Source organism: Salminus brasiliensis, chromosome 19, assembly GCF_030463535.1.
Source record: "Salminus brasiliensis chromosome 19, fSalBra1.hap2, whole genome shotgun sequence".
In the NCBI taxonomy this organism is placed as follows: domain Eukaryota; kingdom Metazoa; phylum Chordata; class Actinopteri; order Characiformes; family Bryconidae; genus Salminus; species Salminus brasiliensis.
The window spans coordinates 34,793,538-34,814,329 of record NC_132896.1 but is presented as its reverse complement, the minus strand read 5'-3'; the positions used below and the strand labels follow the sequence as shown (position 1 = coordinate 34,814,329).

The following is a 20,792-nucleotide window of genomic DNA, read 5'->3' as shown; positions in this document are numbered from 1 at the left end:
TTATTTTGGAAGTTGCTTATCTCCATTTGACTGTCACTCGGCTACAGCTGGGAGTCAGTCGGGGAAACTGGGAATAGTCTTTGATTGACCAGCAAGACTAACCTGTATAACCGGCATGACCAGCAAGATTAAGCAGGCTGGACTGCATGACCAGCAAGACCAACCTGGATGACCAGCATGGCCAGCAAGACCAAGCTGGATGACCAGCATGACCAACAGGACAAAGCTAGATGACCAGCATGACCAAGCTGGATGACCAGCATGGCCAGCAAGACCAAGCTGGATGACCGGCATGACCAGCAAGACCAACCTGGACGACCAGCATGACCAACAAGACCAACCTGGATGACCAGCATGACCAACAGGACCAACCTGGACGACCAGCATGACCAGCAAGATTAAGCAGGCTGGACTGCTTGACCAGCAAGACCAACCTGGACGACCAGCAAGACCAACAAGACCAACCTGGATGATCAGCATGTCCAACAGGACCAACCTGGACGACCGGCATGACCAGAATCACATGTAACGTACACTTCTGGTCTCCAGATCTCTGAATATCCAGGCTACGGTTATTGAATTCCTACATATGAAGTGTCCACTGGACCTCGTTATGTGCTGAGGCGGTAACAGGCCTTAATGAGGGGCACAAACAGCTGCCCTGAGATGATGGTCAGGCTTGTTGAGCTTAATTGGTTTTGTCTGAGGGAGGCCATCGGAGAAATCACAGCTAAACAGAAATGATGGGGTTTAATTTCAGCCCTGCCTTGTGCTAATATCCCTCTCCATCTCGCTCTGATTCTCCCAGCCTCCTCCTTTCTCTTCATAGTTTCTCCCTCACACTCGCCGCTGCTGAGTGTGTGTGTGTGTGTGTGTGTGTGTGTGTGTGTGTTTAATAGTGTTTTAGTTAATAATCTCACTGCCGTTCCTCTCCGAGGAGCCACTCAGAGCTTCAGCCCTGCTGTTATACCTCCATTTAGCCGTTAGGTTGCTTGGTGCAAATTTGCTGAAACAAAATGGTGTGCAGGCGACAGGGGATGGAGCTGCACTCACGTACTGTACACACACACACACACACACACACACACACACACACATACATACACACACAGACTCATGGTGTGCTGCAGGTGTTGCTCATTTGTTAGCTGTATGATGCTAATGGTTGTGTTCCCAATCAAAGCCAAATTTCCCACGATGCAGATTAGCATGGTCCGAGTTAAAGGCCTGCTCACCCAGACCCAGAAAGGAGGGCTGAGTTAGTTTACTGAAATGGACAAAAGTATTGGGACACCTGGGACACATTCATTGTTTTCTCAAAATATCAAGGGTATTAAACACCTGCTTTTGCTGGAGTAACTGTCTCTACTGTCCAGAGAAGAAGACTTTCTACTAGATTTTGGAGGAGCATTGCTGTGAGGATTTGATTGCATTCAGCGACAAGAGCGGTAGTGAGGTCAGGACAAGCGATGATCACAACCTTACTTAATCATCCCCAACTCCTCAACACATCCCAAAAGTACTGGATGGAGCTCCTCCACCATCATTCCAGAGAACACAGTTCTTCCACTGTTCCACAGCTCCTCAATGCTGGGGGGCTTTATACCCCTCTAGCCCACGCCTGGCATTATTAGGCAGCATGGAGCCAATAGGGTCATGTTTATCTGCTATTATATTGGCAGTTCTTCTCTACAGAGACTAGACAAGCTGTGTGTGTGTGTGTGTGTGTGTGTGTGCACTTGCACATCTGTGTCAACAATGGGTGCAACTTAAAGTAGCTGAATACACTCATTAGAGTATTTGTAGCACCAGTGAACAACTGGACTGAATGTGGGGTAATGGGGCAGAAGGTTTCTGATCCAAGCTCTTCTCTCTCGTTACTCTTTCAGGTATGATTACGTGGAGGTGGAGGACCCCTCTGAGGGGGTGGTTCTGGGCCGCTGGTGCGGCTCTCAGGACACTCCTGGCCCTCAGGTGTCCAAAGGGAACCAAATCCGGGTCCGTTTTGTTTCGGATGAGTACTTCGCATCCGACCCAGGCTTCTGCATCCACTACTCTCTACTCCAGCAGGTAAACAGCTGAACTTCTCCTGCTAACCCACAGATGACCTGCTCATGTGCTGCCCAGTTGAGGAAAAGATTATGTATCTGGGTCGTTTTCCTAAAGTGTGTACAAATAATTGTGGAGTGATTTTAATCCAGTATGAATCTGCAGTAAATGCTAATAATTGTGGAGTGATTTTAATCCAGTATGAATCTGCAGTAAATGCTAATAATTGTGGAGTGATTTTAATCCAGTATGAATCTGCAGTAAATGCTAATAATTGTGGAGTGATTTTAATCCAGTATGAATCTGCAGTATATCAAATAATTGTGGAGTGATTTTTTTAATCCAGTATGAATCTGCAGTAAATGCTAATAATTGTGGAGTGATCTGTATCTTGTACTTGTACTTCGTCAGTTACTGATCTTGTTGGGGCTTTTGGGCTGATATCTGAGTTATAATATATATTATCGGAATTGTGGGAAATTACAGAGATACTTATTCTGAACCATCTATCCCGTCAAATCTGGGTAAATTACATTACACACCCTCCTCAGTGTGGCCTAATTCAGTAGTGCTTTACACTGTCATGTAAAAACCTCATAGCCCCATTTTTGTTGTTTTTTACTTTTCTCCATTATCTGAATCAGTTGTCCTATATAATATATCAGAATTTTATGATGAATGGGCCAACAGAAATGCTCCTAAATAGCTTGGAATAAAATCTTTCCACATTGACTTTCTTTGAAGGTTAAGAAGGTTTTTCCTCCTCCTGTAAATCTGACGTCTGACGGTATGTGCAATTAGCACTTTTACAACAGGGACTGCCGAGAGAGCATTCCTGAGCAAGGGCATTTTTCACATTGCGTGCAGTGTGAGGAGAGATCGTGACTGAGATCTCTTCCCTGGATGCACCTGTTTGGATCTCTCTCTCTCTCTCTCACTCTCTCTCTCTCTCTCTCGCCCCCTCTCCCTCCCTGAATCGGATGCTACAGGCCTGTACTGAAAGGTGCTGCTATTTACAGCCTGTTTGAGGTTCCATCCAAGCGTGGCTCTGTGCTTTCAGCCAGCCTGGCACAGCTCGCTTCCTCCTTTTGTTTTTCTAGGCTGAAAGCAGGAGGATTAGAGCGCAGGAAAGCTAAACCTGTGGAAAAAAGCGCCGCCGCCGCCGTCTGTCACTCCGCACTCTTTATCTGACTGTGTACTTTCCTCCCACCTCGTTCAACATTTCTCTCTGTCCCCCCACCAAACCCCCCACCCCCCACACACACATCCTTCCTTTATAGACCACACACACACAAGGTTTATACAGTGCCAAGACAGGGGGTCATATACTGTCCATGTCTCATTCATTATATTTATATACAGTGCCGTGAAAGAGAGTTTGCTCCTTTGTGAATTCCTGAATTTTTGCAAACTTCAAACACTGAATGACATGAAAGGCAGTGTAGTGTTTACAGTGTGGAGTGAGCAAAATCCAGTATGAATCTGAAGTGTGTGTAGATAATAATTGTGAAGTGATTTTAATCCAGTATGAATCTGCAGTGTGTGTAGATACTGATTGTGGAGTTTAATCCAGTGTGAATCTGTAGTGTGTGTAGATACTGATTGTGGAGTTTAATCCAGTGTGAATCTGCAGTGTGTGTAGATACTGATTGTGGAGTTTAATCCAGTGTGAATCTGTAGTGTGTGTAGATAATAATTGTGGAGTTTAATCCAGTGTGAATCTGTAGTGTGTGTAGATAATAATTGTGGAGTTTAATCCAGTGTGAATCTGTAGTGGGTGTAGATCATAATTGTGGAGTTTAATCCAGTGTGAATCTGCAGTGTGTGTAGATAATAATTGTGGAGTTTAATCCAGTGTGAATCTGCAGTGTGTGTAGATCATAATTGTGGAGTTTAATCCAGTGTGAATCTGCAGTGTGTGTAGATCATAATTGTGGAGTTTAATCCAGTGTGAATCTGCAGTGTGTGTAGATCATAATTGTGGTGTTTTTAGTCTGACAGTAATCATGGATGTCAGGAGGGTCTTGGTCGGGACTCTGGGTCGGGTTTTGTCCTGAAACAACGTGACAACAGACACTCCTGCACACACACACACACACACCCCAAACCGTCCACATCTCATTAGTTTCTCTAACAAAAGCGGTGGGATCTGGCCAGGCTGTGTATTTGAACCCGTCACTCAGCTGTTTGCCAGTTGTCTGAGTAAACACATTTCTCCCCCCATAAACTCCTAATGACGCTCTGCTAAATGTGCTCGTCTGTACGGCTGATTAAGCTTCAGCAGGCAGGAGGAGAAGGTCAGCAAGGTGTCTCCTCTCCTGTCCTATGAGGAGGGCCAGAATGGGTGAGATTCGATCAGATTAGAGCCTCTGTTAAAGCAGGTGTGAGGCTGACCATGGTTTCAGTAGTTTCTGGACACCCCTTCTAATTCAGCATCTAGCCACTTTAAGCTGAACCCATTGCTGACACAGATGTGCAAATGCACACACAGCTTGTCTAGTCCCTGTAGAGAAGTACTGCCAATAGAATAGGACTCTCTGGAGCAGATCAACATCTTGAAGCTATTGTCACCATGCTGCCTAATGCCAGGCGTGGGCTAGAGGGGTATAAAGCCCCCCAGCATTGAGGAGCTGTGGAGCAGTGGAAGAGCTGTGTTCTCTGCAAAGATGATGGTGGAGGAGCTCCATCCAGTACTTTTGGATGAGTTGGGGAGTTGGGCATGATGAGGTGGGGTGGTGATCATCATCCAACATCCTGACCTCACTAACGCTCTTGTAGCTGAATGCAGTCAAATCCTCACAGCAATGTTTCTCCTCCAAAATCTAGTAGAAAGTGTTCTTCTCTGGACAGTAGAGACGGTTACTCCAACAAAAGCAGCAAACTTCTTTAATACCCTTGATTTCAGAAGAAACAAGGAACGCGCAGGTGTCCCAATACTTTTGTCCATTTGCCGAAGTTCTATCCTGTCTTTGGCTACCAAGCTGCACGTAGATCCACTGCCTGGTCCACCGCAGACGCCGCTCACTCCCTGGCTAATTGCAGTGCGGCCCAGTCAGTAATCACCGCTGCTCCACCAGCAAAGTGACCGTCCGACCTGAGCTCACACCTGCAGTAATAGGTGGGAAGTTTGCAGGCTGTGCTGATGAGAGAGTGTCCCCCAGAGTGCGTTGGTGCCTCCGGGCCGCAGGCACCGTTTCCTCCCTTTAATTTCCACCTCGGCAGGTTTCGCATGGCACATTTGAGGCAGATTATTGCCCTGAAATGATTTAATAGACATGCTTGGCTTTGATGTGCGACGCCTGTCAGGGTTTTTTACGAGCCCCTCTCTCTCTCCCGCTTGTTTACACAAGCGCTTGAGCGTGTCCCGGCGCTGGAGAAAGCCACTTTTCCTCGCACAGGGAACAAAGCCCTTCTTTATCTCTTCTGCTCGATGACTTTTTTAAAAATGCACCGATATTTCCCCCACGCTGTGATGTGGTGCCGCAGCGTGTTGCTTTTGGCTGAGCGAGGGAAACCTTACATCCGAGAGAGGAGCAGGTGTATTGTTTCATCTTCGTGTGAGCGAACAATGAGGGGTTTTCACACAAGTGTCCGTTTAGTTATTCCTGTACGGGACGGCCTGTGGCGATGAAGGCGCGTTGAGGGTTTTTAATGAAGTGTCTCTCGTTCGCAGTTTTGTGGAGCAAATTCTGCGGAGATCTTTCAGTCTATCTCAACAGGGGGTCCGACTTGAGCTGACAGCTGAGGGGGGACCAACACTGGGCCTTTTTTTTTCCCAAATCTTTTTTGCTAAAATAGGATCAGATCTGATCATTCGAGGCATGGACTTGACCTCTTGACCTTGGCAAGACCTCTGATGGCGTCCCATGGTATCTGACATCACAACTAATTTTAGCAGCAGGATCTGCTGTAAGTCCTGTAAGTTGTGAGGTGGAACCTCCATGAGCACTTTTGGTTGGGACTGACCAACCCGTAGGACCTGTGTGATATTTGAAGATGTTCTGACCCAGTGGTCTAGCTCAGCCCATATTTCCTGCTTTAGCACCTTCTTTACCTTCAAGAACGGACTGTTCACTCGCTGCCTAATATGTAGATCCACCCCTTCACAGAAGCTGCTGTAGATGAAGATCACCAGTGTTTTTCACTTCAACTGTCAGTGGTACTAATGTAATGGCTGGAACAGCCACCTAAAAAAGCAGCAAGAGACAAGACAAAAAATAAAAAAATAAACGTTAACTGACCCGGAGATTCAGGTCGTCCCGGCGCTTCACACAAATCTGGTGCTGAGTGTCAGGAATCTGGTGCACTGCCTCGCCTGGGGACACCCAGTAGGGGTTTGGGTTTCTGGACAAAAGGGCATCAAAGGGATACATTTGAAGACTGGAGGCTCTGGAAGAGACGAGCTGGAGAGCTGAGCTGTTTATGTAAACAGCACTCGCAATCCGAAAGCGTCCAGTGTGTATTAAAGTGACTGTACACGGGTCTATTTTTCTTCGATGAGTCGTGTGGTATGGTAGAGGGGTAGGAGGTGTGTTTTGGCCCATTTGTAGGCGCACAGCTCCCGTCTCAGAAGGTGTGGCTGAGTGATGGAGCTCTATATATAGTGTGAGGAGGTGGACAGACAGCTTTAACCTACAATTCCAGCCTCCTGCCCATTTAAACCTGACTCACAGTGCTTTGCTTTCTGTTAGCTGGATCCTCTGTCTCTCTTTCAGATCAGCATCTCTTATAATTATTTATTTTTCTTGTTAGATTTATATTTTCATTAATGAGGCATCATCAGAACATATCGAATGCTACATCTAGAAGATGATTCTTTGACCAGGTGGCTCATATAAACATTATAGAGCGGCCCCTATGCTTCCTGTAGTGTATTACAGTTTGTCAGAATGAGCATGTGGATCATAAGAGCATTATAGAGCGCCCCCTACACTACATGTAGTGTATTACAGTCTGTCAAAATGAGTGTGTGGATCAAATGAACATTATAGAGCATTATAGAGCGCCCCCTACGCTTCCGGTAGTGTATTACAGTCTGTCAGATGAGCGTGTGGATCATATGAACATTATAGAGCATTATAAAGCGCCCCCCTACGCTTCCTGTAGTGTATTACAGTCTGTCAGATGAGCGTGTGGATCATATGAACATTATAGAGCATTATAAAGCGCCCCCTATGATTGCTGTAGTGTATTGCAGTCTGTCAGAATCAGTGTTTTTTGCATTCACGTTTTTTCCTAAATCAAAAAGCATTCATACACATTTGCACCACATACAGATGCATACACATGAACCCACATCCTCCAAGCATATTCACTCACACACACTTCCACTGCACTTAACTCTCTATTTTACGACGCCTTTTATTTTCTAAAGGCCTTTCTGATCGTGCCATTTCAGTCAGCAAGTGCGCCAAGCCGAGGAACAAGCCTTTTCTTCTAAGTGCACAGAGCTGTATTCCCAATACACCACACGCCATATGCCTGTAGCCATTAGCATGTGACATTGCTATCATAGCTTAGGGGAGCTAACTGGAGCTGGTTTGGGCTTTTGCTGTTGTCATGGTGATGACTGTGTGACTAGACAGTCTGTTTCCTTTGCAGGGAGAATGCACTGCCAAAGTGGATTTTCTAATATCTCCCCCTCACACAGCCACACTACATGTCCAAAGATCTGTAGACACATATTTAGAGGTTTTTCTGAATAAGAGCACCTGCTAAATGTCAGATGTAGATGTATTCCCCAGCAAATACCATCATTCTTCTCCAAACACCACCATTATCCTCCTCCAAACAACATCATTCACCTCTAAACACAACCATTCTCCACCAAACACCTCCATTAATCATCAAACACCACCATTCATCCTTCATCCTCAGCATTTTCAACACCAAATTTACTAAACATCATCCTCTATTAAAAGCATCCCCACCAAACACCACCATTCCCCTTACAACATTATTGTTCTTCACCAAACACCACCATTCCCCACCAAACATTCATCGCTTCCAAACATCAACATTCTCCAACAAACACCATCAGTCACTTTTAAGCACCACCATTCCCCAGCAAATGACATCACTCCCCTCCAAACACCACCATTATCCACCAAACACCACAAGTTTCCTTCAAACACTATTATCCTCCTCCAAACACTGACATTCGCCTCTAAACGCCATCATTCTCTTCTAAGAAATGTCTTTCTTCTCCAAATATTGACATTCTCCACCAAACACCATTATTCATCTTTAAACACCACCATTCCCCACCAAACACCACCATTATCATTCAAACACCACCATAATCATCCAAACACCACCATTATCATTCAAACACCACCATTCATCCCTCATCCTCAGCATTCTTAACACCAAATTTACCAAACATCATCCTCTATCAAATAAATCTTCATCAAACACCACTATTCCCCACCAAACACCACCATACCCCACCAAACACCACCATTCCCCACCATACCCCACCAAACACCACTGCCATTAAATGGGGGAAAACACTCTGTTGGTGGTTATTGAAGAATGTTGGGAAGATGAGCCATCATCCACAATCATCAGCATTCCCAACACCACCAGATTTTCTCCACCATACACTGTCATTCTCGGTCAAACACCATCAATCTCCTCCCGACACCAGATGAGTTCTACGCTGCAGACCTTAGCACTTCAGAAAATCTGGCCACGTCCTCTCTGATGATGAAATGTAGGGAAATGGGTGGACTGGCTCTTTAAGATGGAGTGGAGGCTGTTCTGTTGGGCTGGAACAGCGGAGCTCTGTTTCGCTGTGGTCAGCCTCAACTGCTGGATCCCCCAACCTAATACACTCTGCCTAAATAAGCAATCACTCCCCTTTACCACTTCCACCAGGAGTAGGGGAAAATCAGCCTTGACCATAAAACCCCAGGAAGAGCCTCTGGAAGGCGCTAAGGGTTTGAGAAGAGGTTGTTAAAATAGCACCTAGCTCTGCAAACGAGGGCGGGGAGGGGAAAGCTGCTGCTGTTGGCTTCAGGGAGGGCGAGACTGAGAGATTAGATCACACACACAACCCAGAGGCAACCAAGAGGCTTTATTCAATCTTTCCACCTCCCACTGACCCCATGCTTCCTTCGTGTGAATGGATTGAGATGGATGGTGGAATGGAGAGATGAAGCTGATCTGGGAAACAGGGCTTTTCCAGGAGGTAGAAGCTAAAAGGCTGTCGAGTCAAATCCTGTGATGGAGCATGTACTTCTTGTTATGTCACTGACCGGTGCAGCACTGTTCTGCTGTAGTGTTGTGCTGCTCCCAGACTGGACATAGTTTTATCTCTCAATAGCCACATTTATCTCAGAGTACACACAACTGCACTTGAACCAATAGCATAGCTTAATGAAAACACCACCATTCCCCAGCATTCTCCATCAAGCACTACCATTCCCCAGCATTCTCCATTCATCCCAACATTCCCCAACATTCCCCAACATTTCCCAACATTCCCCAACCAGCACCACCATTCCCCAGCATTCTCCGTCAAGCACTACCATTCCCCAGCATTCTCCATTCATCCCAACATTCCCCAACATTCCCCAACCAGCACCACCATTCCCCAACACTCTCCATTCACCCCAACATTCTCCATTCATCCCAACATTCCCCAACCAGCACCAACATTCCCCAACATTCTCCATTCATCCCAACATTCCCCAACCAGCACCAACATTCCCCAACATTCTCCATTCATCCCAACATTCCCCAACCAGCCCCACCATTCCCCAACATTCCCCATTCATCCCAACATTACCCAACCAGCACCACCATTCCCCAACACTCTCCATTCACCCCAACATTCCCCAACATTCTCCATTCATCCCAACATTTCCCAACCAGCACCACAATTCCCCAACATTCCCCAACAAGCACCAACATTTACCAAACACCATCATTCTCCATCAAGCACCATCATTCCCAACAAGCACCACCATTTCTCAACAATCACCACCATTCCCCATCACTATGATTCCCCAACAAACACCATTATTCCCAACAAACACCATCAACAAACACCACAAGCACAATCATTCCCCAGCACCATGATTCTCTTATAAACACCATCATTCCACACCAACACCACAATTTTCCACCAAGCCATAATTTCCCAACAAGTACCATCATTCTCCATCAGATACCATAATTTCCCAACATTCTCCATCAAGCACCACCATTCCCAGCAGCATGATTCTCATCATTCCCAGCACAATTCTCCAACAAAACCATAATTATCCACCTCTTAGATCTGAGATCAGGAGGAGCTTTTTGTAGTCCTAGTTCTTTCTATAAAGCATAAGTACTGCTGACCAAGAAGGCTCCCCTAGAAAAGTGAGAACAGTTTCAGAACATTTGCAGCTTTTTTCCAGCACAGGGTAATAACCACTGTTTACCGCTGTATGAGTGACAGTGGCCTACCAAGTGAACGTAACAATAATGGAGGAATGAGCCAGTATTAGCAGCTGTCATCTGTTTATTGTCCAGAACAGCAAAGGGAATCTCTTGGGCCTGGTCTTGGATAACTGGTCTTGGATGCGGACTCCGTTTGGGGCGTATGAAAACTCTTGAAAAAAAAGATTGCTTTAATGGAGTGATGTTGTAAAGTCTTATTTAGAAGACCCTCTCACCTTCTGAGTGACATACAGCAGCAGCTGATTGTAACATTAGGGCCTCAAGATATTGGCTGCCTAACCATGCTCAGTTTGGAAGGTGCAGCAGAGCAGTGCTGACCAGGGTAATGAGGGTTAAGTGCTTTCCCCAGGTGCCTTGCACAAGGGCACAACCAGGTGTACTGTATCAGTCAGGGGCTTGAACCCACGACTTTGCGGTTGCTGGCTCTCTTTTAAAAAGACATGTGGAATAATACTGAACTGTTGTTAATTAAGATTCTTCAGTAATTAAACTCAGAGTGGCACAGTCGTGTAATCGAGGACAAAAGTATTGGGACACCAATCCATTTATTTAATTATTCATTGTTTCTTCCGAAATCAAGGGTATTAAAAAGAGCTGATCCTACTTTTGTTGGAGTAAATGTCTCTACTGTCCAGAGAAGAAGGCTTTCTACTAGATTTTGGAGGAGCACTGCTGTGCAGATTTGATTGCATTCCGCTACAAGAGCTAGTTAGTGAGGTCAGGATGTTGGATGATGATCACCAGCCCACCTCATCATCCCCAACTCCTCAACACATCCCAAGTCAAGTCAAGTGGGTTTTATTGTCATTTCAACTACATACAGAGTACACAGTGAAATGAAACAACGTTCCTCCAGGACCATGGTGCAACACAGACACAGTGCATACAAAACACAAGGGCAACACAGTACAAGTGCGGACAGACAATACAACACAGTACAGACAGAGAATAATACATAATTGGCGGTAGTGTGCAAATTATGCAATGTGTAATAAATATTGAGTCCAGTGAGGTAGTAAAGTTATTAGTGCAAATGCTTTGTGCAAAAAAATGCTTCCCATTTTATCTGGGGTAAATGGTTGGAGAGAGAGAGAGAGAGAGAGAGAGAGAGAGTAACAGAAGAGACATCAGTTCAGAAGTTGAGTTGAGAAGTCTGATGGCTTGGGGGAAGAAGCTGTTGCAGAGTCTGGTCGTGTTGGACCGGATGCTGCGGTACCTTCTTCCTGATGGCAGGAGGGAGAACAGTCTGTGTGAAGGGTGGGTGGAGTCATCCACAATGCTGGTTGCTTTGCGGATGCAGCGGGCAGTGTAAATGTCCATGACGAAGGGGAGAGAGACTCCGATGATCCTCTCAGCTGTCCTCACAATGGATGGAGTACTGGATGGAGCTCCACCACCATCATTCAGAGAACACAGTTCTTCCACTGCTCCACAGCTCAATGCTGGGGCACTTTATACCCCTCTCTAGCCCACACCTGTCGTTAGGCAGCATGGTGCCAATAGGCTCATGAGGTTGATCTGCTCCAGAGAGTCCTATTCTATTGACAGTACTTCTTCTCTACAGGGACTAGACTGGCTGTGTGTGCATTTGCACATCTGTGTCAGCAATGGGTGCAATTTAAAGTGGCTGAATGCATTCATTAGTGTCCACAAACATTTGGACATAAAGTGTGTAGGTGTATATATATATATATATATATATGTCACTTCCAACAGATTAGGCTCTGAAGCAAACCGTAAGCAGGAATTCCCTACGTCCCGGCCATAATCACACATGTTCATCTAAAACATTTCCTAGCTATTAGCATCTCCATTACAATTCCTAACCTCTGACATCTTCATGCATAGCAACCTACAAAATATTTTCCCCCTGGAAAGTGGAGCTTGCATGATCTTATTCCTCTGTTAAAAAAAATCCCTTTCATGTCGTACTCAAGCTCAAAGCTGACGAATTGATCTCGCGAGGTACAAACCCCTCGCTAAAATAATGGTTTCCATTGTGTTCTGCAGCTCAAACAACAAGGTGTTTCCAATTGGTTGCAGGCTGTGTGGGTCTTTTACAAGCAAAAGGGCTTAGTGGACCGACCTGACGCAGTGTTCTGCCAGCAGTGTTCTTCAGAGAGAGGAGGCTCCACCAAGAACATGAGATTGGTATAATTAAATCACTGTGGCTGTAAAAGCAGTTAACGATTCATTGGCAGAAATAAAAGGTATAATTTCAATCTACACAAAATCTTAAAGCTGCCGGCATGCGCTGGCCTACATGGCTCATTTAATTATGTCGTTAAGCCGTCCTTTTGGGAGGGCTAGAATCAGTCACACATGACTGGGGTTGATCATTTTATAACTTTTACTGCATTTATTAGAGAATAACGAGTTCCTGAAAGCACAGTAGGATAAAGCCGAGCTCTACTGCGTACACAAACAGTGTTGTGAGGTTGAAATGTTTGAGATATAAAAGAGCAAGGCTGTCGAACCTCACATTGGACCTATTGTTTACCAATGACTGGAAAAAACATGGACGCCGTGGTTCCGTTCCCTGCCATTCTAATTTGCTACCAGAGTCTGCGCAGTAGAGACCAGAGGCAGAGCCAGATTCCTCTACTCCTTTGGTAGCTCCGCCCCCTTCTCCCAGACCGAGCCTCAGTGTCTCAGACCATCTTCATTGAGCTTCCAGCACAGTAAAAGTGCACTACAGCTCAGCTCCTCCATGTACTGAACAGAAAGGGGGCGCCATGCAGGTCCTGCTGCAGATGTCCAGTCTCTTCCAGCTAAAGCTGTCTGTCAATCACTTAATTCCTAAGTGTAGCTCCGCCTTCTTATGATAGAAATAGGTTAGAACATAAAAAAATGGGCCGGTGTCAGCACAGGGAGACTAAATGCTGGAATTTGGAGACACTGGAGATGGACCGACTGTTTGGGCGGAGCTTCATTGTCCTTGACATGATCATGAGGGATTTCCTCAGATCATAGTGGTTCCATTAAGTTGAGATGGAGGCCTTGAGGAGGTATGAGGACACCTCTTCTAACGAATGCATATTGCTGACACATATGTGCAATTGCACACACACAGCTTTTCTAGTCCCTGTAGAGAAGTATTGCCAACCTGTTGCCAGCCTAATGCCAGGCATGGGCTAGTAGAGGGGTATAAAGCCCCCCAGCATTGAGCTGTGGAGCACTGGAAGCACTGTGTTCTCTGGAATGATGGATGGTGGCGCTCCATCCAGTAATTTTGGGACGAGTTGGGAAGTTGATGAGCATAATGAGATGGGGTGGTGCTTATCCAACATCCTGACCATACTAACAACACTCTTGTTGCTGAATGCAATCAAATCCTCACAGCAATGCTCCTCCAAAATCTAGTAGAAAGCCTTCTTCTCTGGACAGTAGAGACAGTTACTCCAACACAAGCAGGGTCAACTCTTTTTAATTCCCTTGATTTTAGAAGACACAATGAATATGCAGCTGTCCCAATACTTTTGTCCATGTTGTAGGCGTGAAAGAAAGTAAAGCCTTGCCTGCGCAGCTCTGTGGCAGCCCTGCAGATGGGTTATGTCAGAGATTCCCTCAGAAATCCTTGTAATCTGGCGACCGCAGCGGCACGCGTGGAGCTCTATTCACCTCAGCGGGAGCGCTTGGCTGAGGCTTCACACGCTCGTTAATTGACAGAATGGGAGAGCGCCTTGCATTCACTAGCTGTTAATGGTTTCCATTCCATATGGCTGACAACTGCCAGGGCTTAGAGAGAGAGGGAGAGACGGAGACAGGGGGGGAGAGAGAGAGCTGGGCATTGATGGATATCTAAACGAACAGGCAGAACTGAGTGTGTAAACGCTACTGTAACTAATCCGCCTGGCCCAGGACTAAAGCAGACAAGAGGAGAGCTGGGGGAAAGCTGGGCCTCATGAAAATGTAACATCAGGGATGCTTGAAGACATTCCTGAGACACAACACAGTGTTTGTGGACACAGGCTAAAAAACTGAGTACAATAAGGAGGCATTTACAGCATTTAGAAGACGCTTTTCTCCAGAGCTTCACTGTTGACTGAAGAAGAACCTCAGCTAGTTTAAATAGAGTAAAATTCAGATCCTCTAATCTTAGACTCTACTAAACACAAGTCAATATGGAGACCATAATACTCTACTCTTTGCCTGAGCACTGTCAGAAGAGGAGGGTCTTCAGTCTGGGTTTGAGGACAGCGAGCGTTGGACACCCAGGGGAAGTTTGTTCCACCACTTTGGTGCAGGACAGTAAAAAGTCTGGACGCTCGTCTTCTGTGGATCTTAAAGGATGGCGGGTCAAGCCGAGCCGTACCGAAGCTGGAAGGGCTCTTGGTGCAGATCGGCTTTTGACCATCGCCATCACTGTAAAATAGCTCCACACTGCAGAACCTCAACTCCTTTATTTACCTTCTAAGAAGGTAACACCATGAACACCATGGTTAAAACAAAGACTGGGAACTGGATTGGGATTAAAATAACCAATACCCGATCCATTAAAATATGCCTGGATCGGCCCTGATCTTGTTCCAGTGGATTAGGTTGAGACATCAGTAGTAATTATTAATAAACGCATTACAAAACTGTAATGGTGGTTTTTTTTTTGTTTGTTTGGTTTTTTTTGTGGGGGGGGGGTGGCTGTTTCTGCCATACCCTGTAGGGGGCGCTAGTAATTTTAGCACTTCCACATTCTCTAGGGAGTGAAACGTCTTTTAACTTTTTGGCCATGGGATACTGCAAAAATACTGAGAAAATGGTCAATCTTCTGATTAGGGCTAATTAGGGCCACATGCACCCTCATACATACTGGTTTTACTGGTTTAAGTGTTTCCCATTTCCCAGCTTCAGTTCAGAATCCTGTAGTATTACTCTACCGCCTCAGTCCATATGCTTCTGTACCTCTGAGCTTGTCCAGAAATGCATGTGTAATGCGTGTCCTTTATTGGTGGCTCAAAGCACAAATTCCACCTCTTGACAGTAGGGGGAGCTCAAGATCAAGAACTACCAATTCTTACATAATGCTGCTTTAAATAACTCTCAAGCCTGGACACGCCGATGTTACCTCATCTGCGGTCCTGTTGGTTTGGGGTGCAATGGCGTTACGCTGGTACTACATCGGCTGTGTTGTTGCTACGTTCTCCTCGACCTTCCTCGTTCTTGAAATACCCGCCCATCATTAATGACCCTTTTGCAGTCCTGTGACTCAACCTTATTCAGTCACACCGACCGCATTCGCAGCTCCCATCGGAACACGATTTATCATCATCACAGTCCCTGCCAGGCCGCCCTTTACACATCGCTAACTGGGCCAGCTCACCCTTCACAGCCCACCTGCCTTCAGAGCGCCACACTGGAGCTGTCACTCAGGGAGAGTATGTTAAGCCACGTAATCGAGAGGGCACATAGTCAAGGACGTGACCGAAAAGGTGTTATTCACAGCTATACTACATGTCCAAATGTTTGTGGACACCCCTTCTAATGCATGCATTCATCTACTTTAAGCTGCACCCACAGATGTGCAAATGTACACACACAGCTTGTCTAGTCCCTGTAGAGAAGAGGTACTGCCAATAGAATAAGACTCTCTGGAGCAGATTAACATCATGACCCTATTGGCTCCATGCTGCCTAATAATGCCAGGCGTGGGCTAGAGGGGTATAAAGCCCCCCAGCATTGAGGAGCTGTGGAGCAGTGGAGGAGCTGTGTTCTCTGGAATGATGGTGGTGGAGCTCCATCCAGTACTTTAGGATGGGATGAGTTAAGGGAGTTGGGGATGAAGAGGTGGGGTGGTGATCAATCATCCAACATCCTGACCTCACTAACGCTCTTCTTGCTGAATGCAATCAGATCCTTACAGCAATGTTTTTCCAACATGTAGTAGAAAGTCATTTTCTCTGGACAGTAGAGACAGTTACTTCAACAGAAGCAGGATCAGCTCTTGTTTTTAACACTGTATTGTGTCGTGATTTTAAAATTCCAACCAATGAATTATATGTGTGTGTGTGTGTGTGTGTGTGTGTGTGTGTGTGTGTGTGTGTTCACAGAAGCCGGAAGCCCCTGCTGTAATGCCAGTGCTGCCGGTGCTGCAGAGTATGGAGGCTCTGGGGAATGCTGTGGCTGACTTCAGCACCGTGGAGGAGCTCCTAAAGTACCTGGAACCAGACCGCTGGCAGCTGGACCTGGAGGAGCTCTATAAGCCCACATGGCAAATGCTGGGCAAGTCCTTCTTTGTCCAGAGAAAAGCCAAAGGTACTGATCCACAAAATGCTGAATTTCTGATTAGCTTTATTTTGATTGATTTGGATTTCAATTGATTGGATATTCCCTGCAGTTATCAATTGATCAATTGATATTCCCTGCAGTTAAACTAGCTACTATAGTCTGAAGGGGTGGGGCTACACTTTAGTATTCTTAACTTTAACAATATCTGTGTGTGTGTGTGTGTGTGTGTGTGTGTGTGAAGGCGTGGTGGATTTAAACCTACTGCGTGAGGAGGTTCGGCTGTACAGCTGCACACCGCGGAACGTGTCGGTGTCACTGCGTGAGGAGCTGAAGCGGACAGACGCCATCTACTGGCCCAGCTGCCTTCTGGTGAAACGCTGCGGGGGAAACTGCGCCTGCTGCTCACACCGCTGCTATGACTGCCACTGCACCCCCACCAAAGTGGTCAAGAAATACCACGAGGTAGGGCTAAACTGATGTAGGCTGAATGGGTGGGGCTAAACTGATGTAGGCTGAATGGGTGGGGCTAAACTGATGTAGGCTGAATGGGTGGGGCTTAACAGGTATAGTAGACTCAAGGGGAGAGCCTAAACTGCTGTAGGCTGAATGGTAGGGGCTAAACTGCTGTAGGCTGAATGGTAGGGGCTAAACTGCTGTAGGCTGAATGGGTGGGGCTAAACTCCTGTAGGCTGAATGGGTGGGGCTAAACTGGTTTCTGAATGGGTGGGGCTAAACTGCTGTAGGCTGAATGGGTGGGGCTAAATTGCTGTAGGCTGAATGGGAGACCCTAAACCGATGTAGCCTCAATGGGAGAGCCTAAACTGCTGTAGGCTGAATGGGTGGGGCTAAACTGCTGTTTTCTGAATGGGTGGGGCTAAACTGCTGTTTTCTGAATGGGTGGGGCTAAACTGCTGTAGGCTGAATGGGTGGGGCTTCACTGCTACACTGAAAGTGATTCTGGTGTGTGTGTCTGTTTGCATGTGCAGGTCCTGATGCTGAAAATCAGACCGGGTGGCCGAGGGCCACAGAAGTCCTTGACGGACGTCGCACTGGAGCACCATGAGGAGTGTAGCTGCGTGTGCAAGAATGACTCGGACTGAACCTGACCCGCAGAAGGAGCTTTATTGGCCCCCGTGCGGACTGAGCTTCACCTGGGGAGATATTTATTCGTGGCTTACTGACAGAGCCATTTTTCTACCACCATGTTGAAACTAATGAAACCTGGAGATAGACATCTTTCTATCTGACTCTCCTGAGCCCCGGGCTCCAGTCTCCCTGCTCTTGTGGATCTGCGGGTATCTCATGAAGACATTTCCATCTGTCCCGTTTAACTGTTGAGTGTTCGGAGGGACAATCCTATGCAATGTGGTAGAGTGTGTATGTAAGTGTGTGTGTGAGTGTTTACATACTGTACATGTGTCTACATTCGTTTATGTGTGTGTATGTGTGTACGTGCACAGTGCTGTGAGGGGTTGAGGAGGATGAAGCTGGACCTATCAGCTATACATAAGTTCAAGTTAGGCTAGTCGTTATGGTAGTTATTAGTAGTGTACTGATAAAGGGGGCGTCCACCTGTTTTTTTCATTTTGATTTCTTTACAGTTGCAGTAAATGGAAGCAGGTTAGAATGTCATGTCCAAATGTTTGTGGACACCCCTTCTAATGAATGCATTCATCTCACACACAGAGAAGTACTGTCAATAGAATAGGACTCTCTGGAGTAGATCTACATCATGGACCTATTGGCACCATGCTGCCTAATAATGCCAGGCGTGGGCTAGTAGGGGGGGTATAAAGCCCCCCAGCATTGAGCTGTGGAGCAGTGGAGGAACTGTGTTCTCTGGAATGATGGATGATGGAGCTCCATCCAGTACTTTTGGGATGAGTTGAGGAGTTGGGAAGATGAGGTGAGGTGATCGCCATCCAACATCCTGACCTCATTAACGCTTTTGTTACTGAATGCAATCAAATCCTCACTGCAATGTGCCTCCAAAATCTAATAGAAAGCCTTCTGTCCCGGACAGTAGAGACAGTAGAGACAGATACCCTTGATTTCAGAAAAAAGAGTGAATGAGCAAGTGTCTCAATACTTTTGTCCATGTAGTGTATATACACTGTAAAAACTGGCCTGTGGTTGACCTTAGGTAGAGCTGGTCCAGCTGGTTACTGGAGTGTGTAATGTGTTCAGCATGGACAGAAGACGAGAGACTGAGACTGACAGGAACTGATCTTCGCTACTAATTACTCTCCTCCTGACGAGAGTCGTCCACCAGCAGCTGCTATCTGTTCTTTTTCCAGCCCCAACCATCACAGAAGCTTTAAAGAAGTCTTTGGGACGATGCCTTTGATATCATGAATCTGTTCTCTGGAGATCCCTGAGGACCAGAGGTGGACTCTCTATCCCTTACACACAGAAACTATCGCTTTAATTCCTACAAAGAGATGCTTTCATCTGAGTGAAAGAGGGAACAGATGGCTGAGGGACTGCGAGTGGACTCATAATCGTATCGTATGAAAGGATGTCTTTAGAAAAAGAACTCGTATCTCTGAAATGGAGAAGATGAAGAAAAGCATGATCTTAAGCATGATGGAACACTTCAGCGTTTTTTTTTTTCAGCAGCGTCCAGGTCATCAGCACCTACGATAATTTCAGCATCTTATACAGTGGGGTCCAAAAATCCAGAACACTCAGGAAATCGGGGATTTGAACATTTCAACCTGAAGATAAACAACAGAAAGGTCTGATTGCAAAAATCGTGAATTTCACAAGCCTACGGCTTCCAGCCTGATCACTGGTGTGGGTGGAGATTCCACAGGTTCCACCTAACCACTGGTGGGGGCGGAGAATTCACAGGCCCCTCCTCATTGCTGGTTTGGGCTGATGATCGTTGGTCTGGGCCCCTCCTTTTACGGCCTTCAGCCTGATCACTGGTGTGGGTGGATATTCCAGTTTTTCTGATTGAGTTGTGGGCGGGAATTTCATAGGCCCCACCCAGTTACAGGTGTAGGAAAAGATTTTACAGGCTCCGCCTGCTCGTTAATGTGGGTGTAGGTTTCACAAGCCCCTCTTGATTGCTAATGTGGGCGGGGATTTCATAGGCTTCACTTCATTATAGGGGTGGCCTCACCTGATCGATGTGGGTGGGAATTTCAGGAGCTCCTCCTGATTGCTGTGTGGGCGGAGATTTTACAGGCCCCACCTGATGATTGCTAATGTGGGTGTAGGTTTCACAAGCTCCGTCTGAATGCCGAGGTGGGTGGAGACTTCAAAGACGCTACCAAATTGCCATGGAAACCATGGGGAAAGTAAAAGTAACCCAAGCTGCTTTTTTACGGTGTTGCTCCAGAGTTAAGATCAGCTGATCTGATCTTCCAGCGGTTCTAAATATAGTTATGAGCTTTTCTTCAGACAGCGACGAACGAGAGCCAGCTGGGTGAAAGAGTCCCGTACGCTGATCATCTACCAGATCTCCCAGAGTGTAGTGTGTGATGAGCCAGGTCCTGTGGAGGTGGTTCCTGTTTGTAGATAGCATTTAATCTCTGTTGTACATAGACATGCTGTTCTGTCTTCTGAGGTTTATCTGTTTCATGCAGTTACTCTTATCAAAGTCATGCTTCTTCTGTACGGCGGAATGAATCTTCACACTGTTTTATGACTGTTTGTTCCTTTTGTTACGATATTCATCAGCCTTGGGTAGAAAGTACAGATTTATAGAGCTGTGCCTTTGTATCGGTTTCAGTAGATGGAGTGATAACACCATTATTTTCAAATTTGGAATTTGGGAGTTTAAATAAAATGTTTTAAACAGAAACACTCACTGGCCACTTTATTAGAAACACACTATCTTGTGCTTCCACTCACTGGCCACTTTATTAGAAACCTCTACCTCCTTTCACTCACTGATCACTTTATTGGAAACACCTACCTTGTGCTTCCACTCACTGGCCACTTTATTAGAAACCCCTACCTTCTACTTCCAGTCACTGGCCACTTTATTAGAAACACCCTACCTTCTACTTCCAGTCACAGGCCACTTTATTAGAAACCCCTACCTTCTGCTTTCACTCACTGGC

At 46.1% G+C, this 20,792-nt stretch overlaps 1 protein-coding gene across 1 annotated transcript in view; it reads left to right on the top strand.

Annotated features, from left to right (window-relative positions):
- The window catches only part of pdgfc (platelet derived growth factor c), a 70,372-nt gene extending 49,852 nt beyond the window's left edge, over positions 1-20,520 (top strand). The window contains exons 3-6 of the mRNA XM_072663893.1: positions 1,890-2,070; positions 16,542-16,746; positions 16,961-17,181; positions 17,706-20,520. Of these exons, the coding sequence (XP_072519994.1) occupies positions 1,890-2,070; positions 16,542-16,746; positions 16,961-17,181; positions 17,706-17,819 (721 nt within the window). The 3' untranslated portion in view covers positions 17,820-20,520. The remainder of the gene's footprint in view (positions 1-1,889; positions 2,071-16,541; positions 16,747-16,960; positions 17,182-17,705) is intronic.
- Positions 20,521-20,792: the final 272 nt, after the last annotated feature.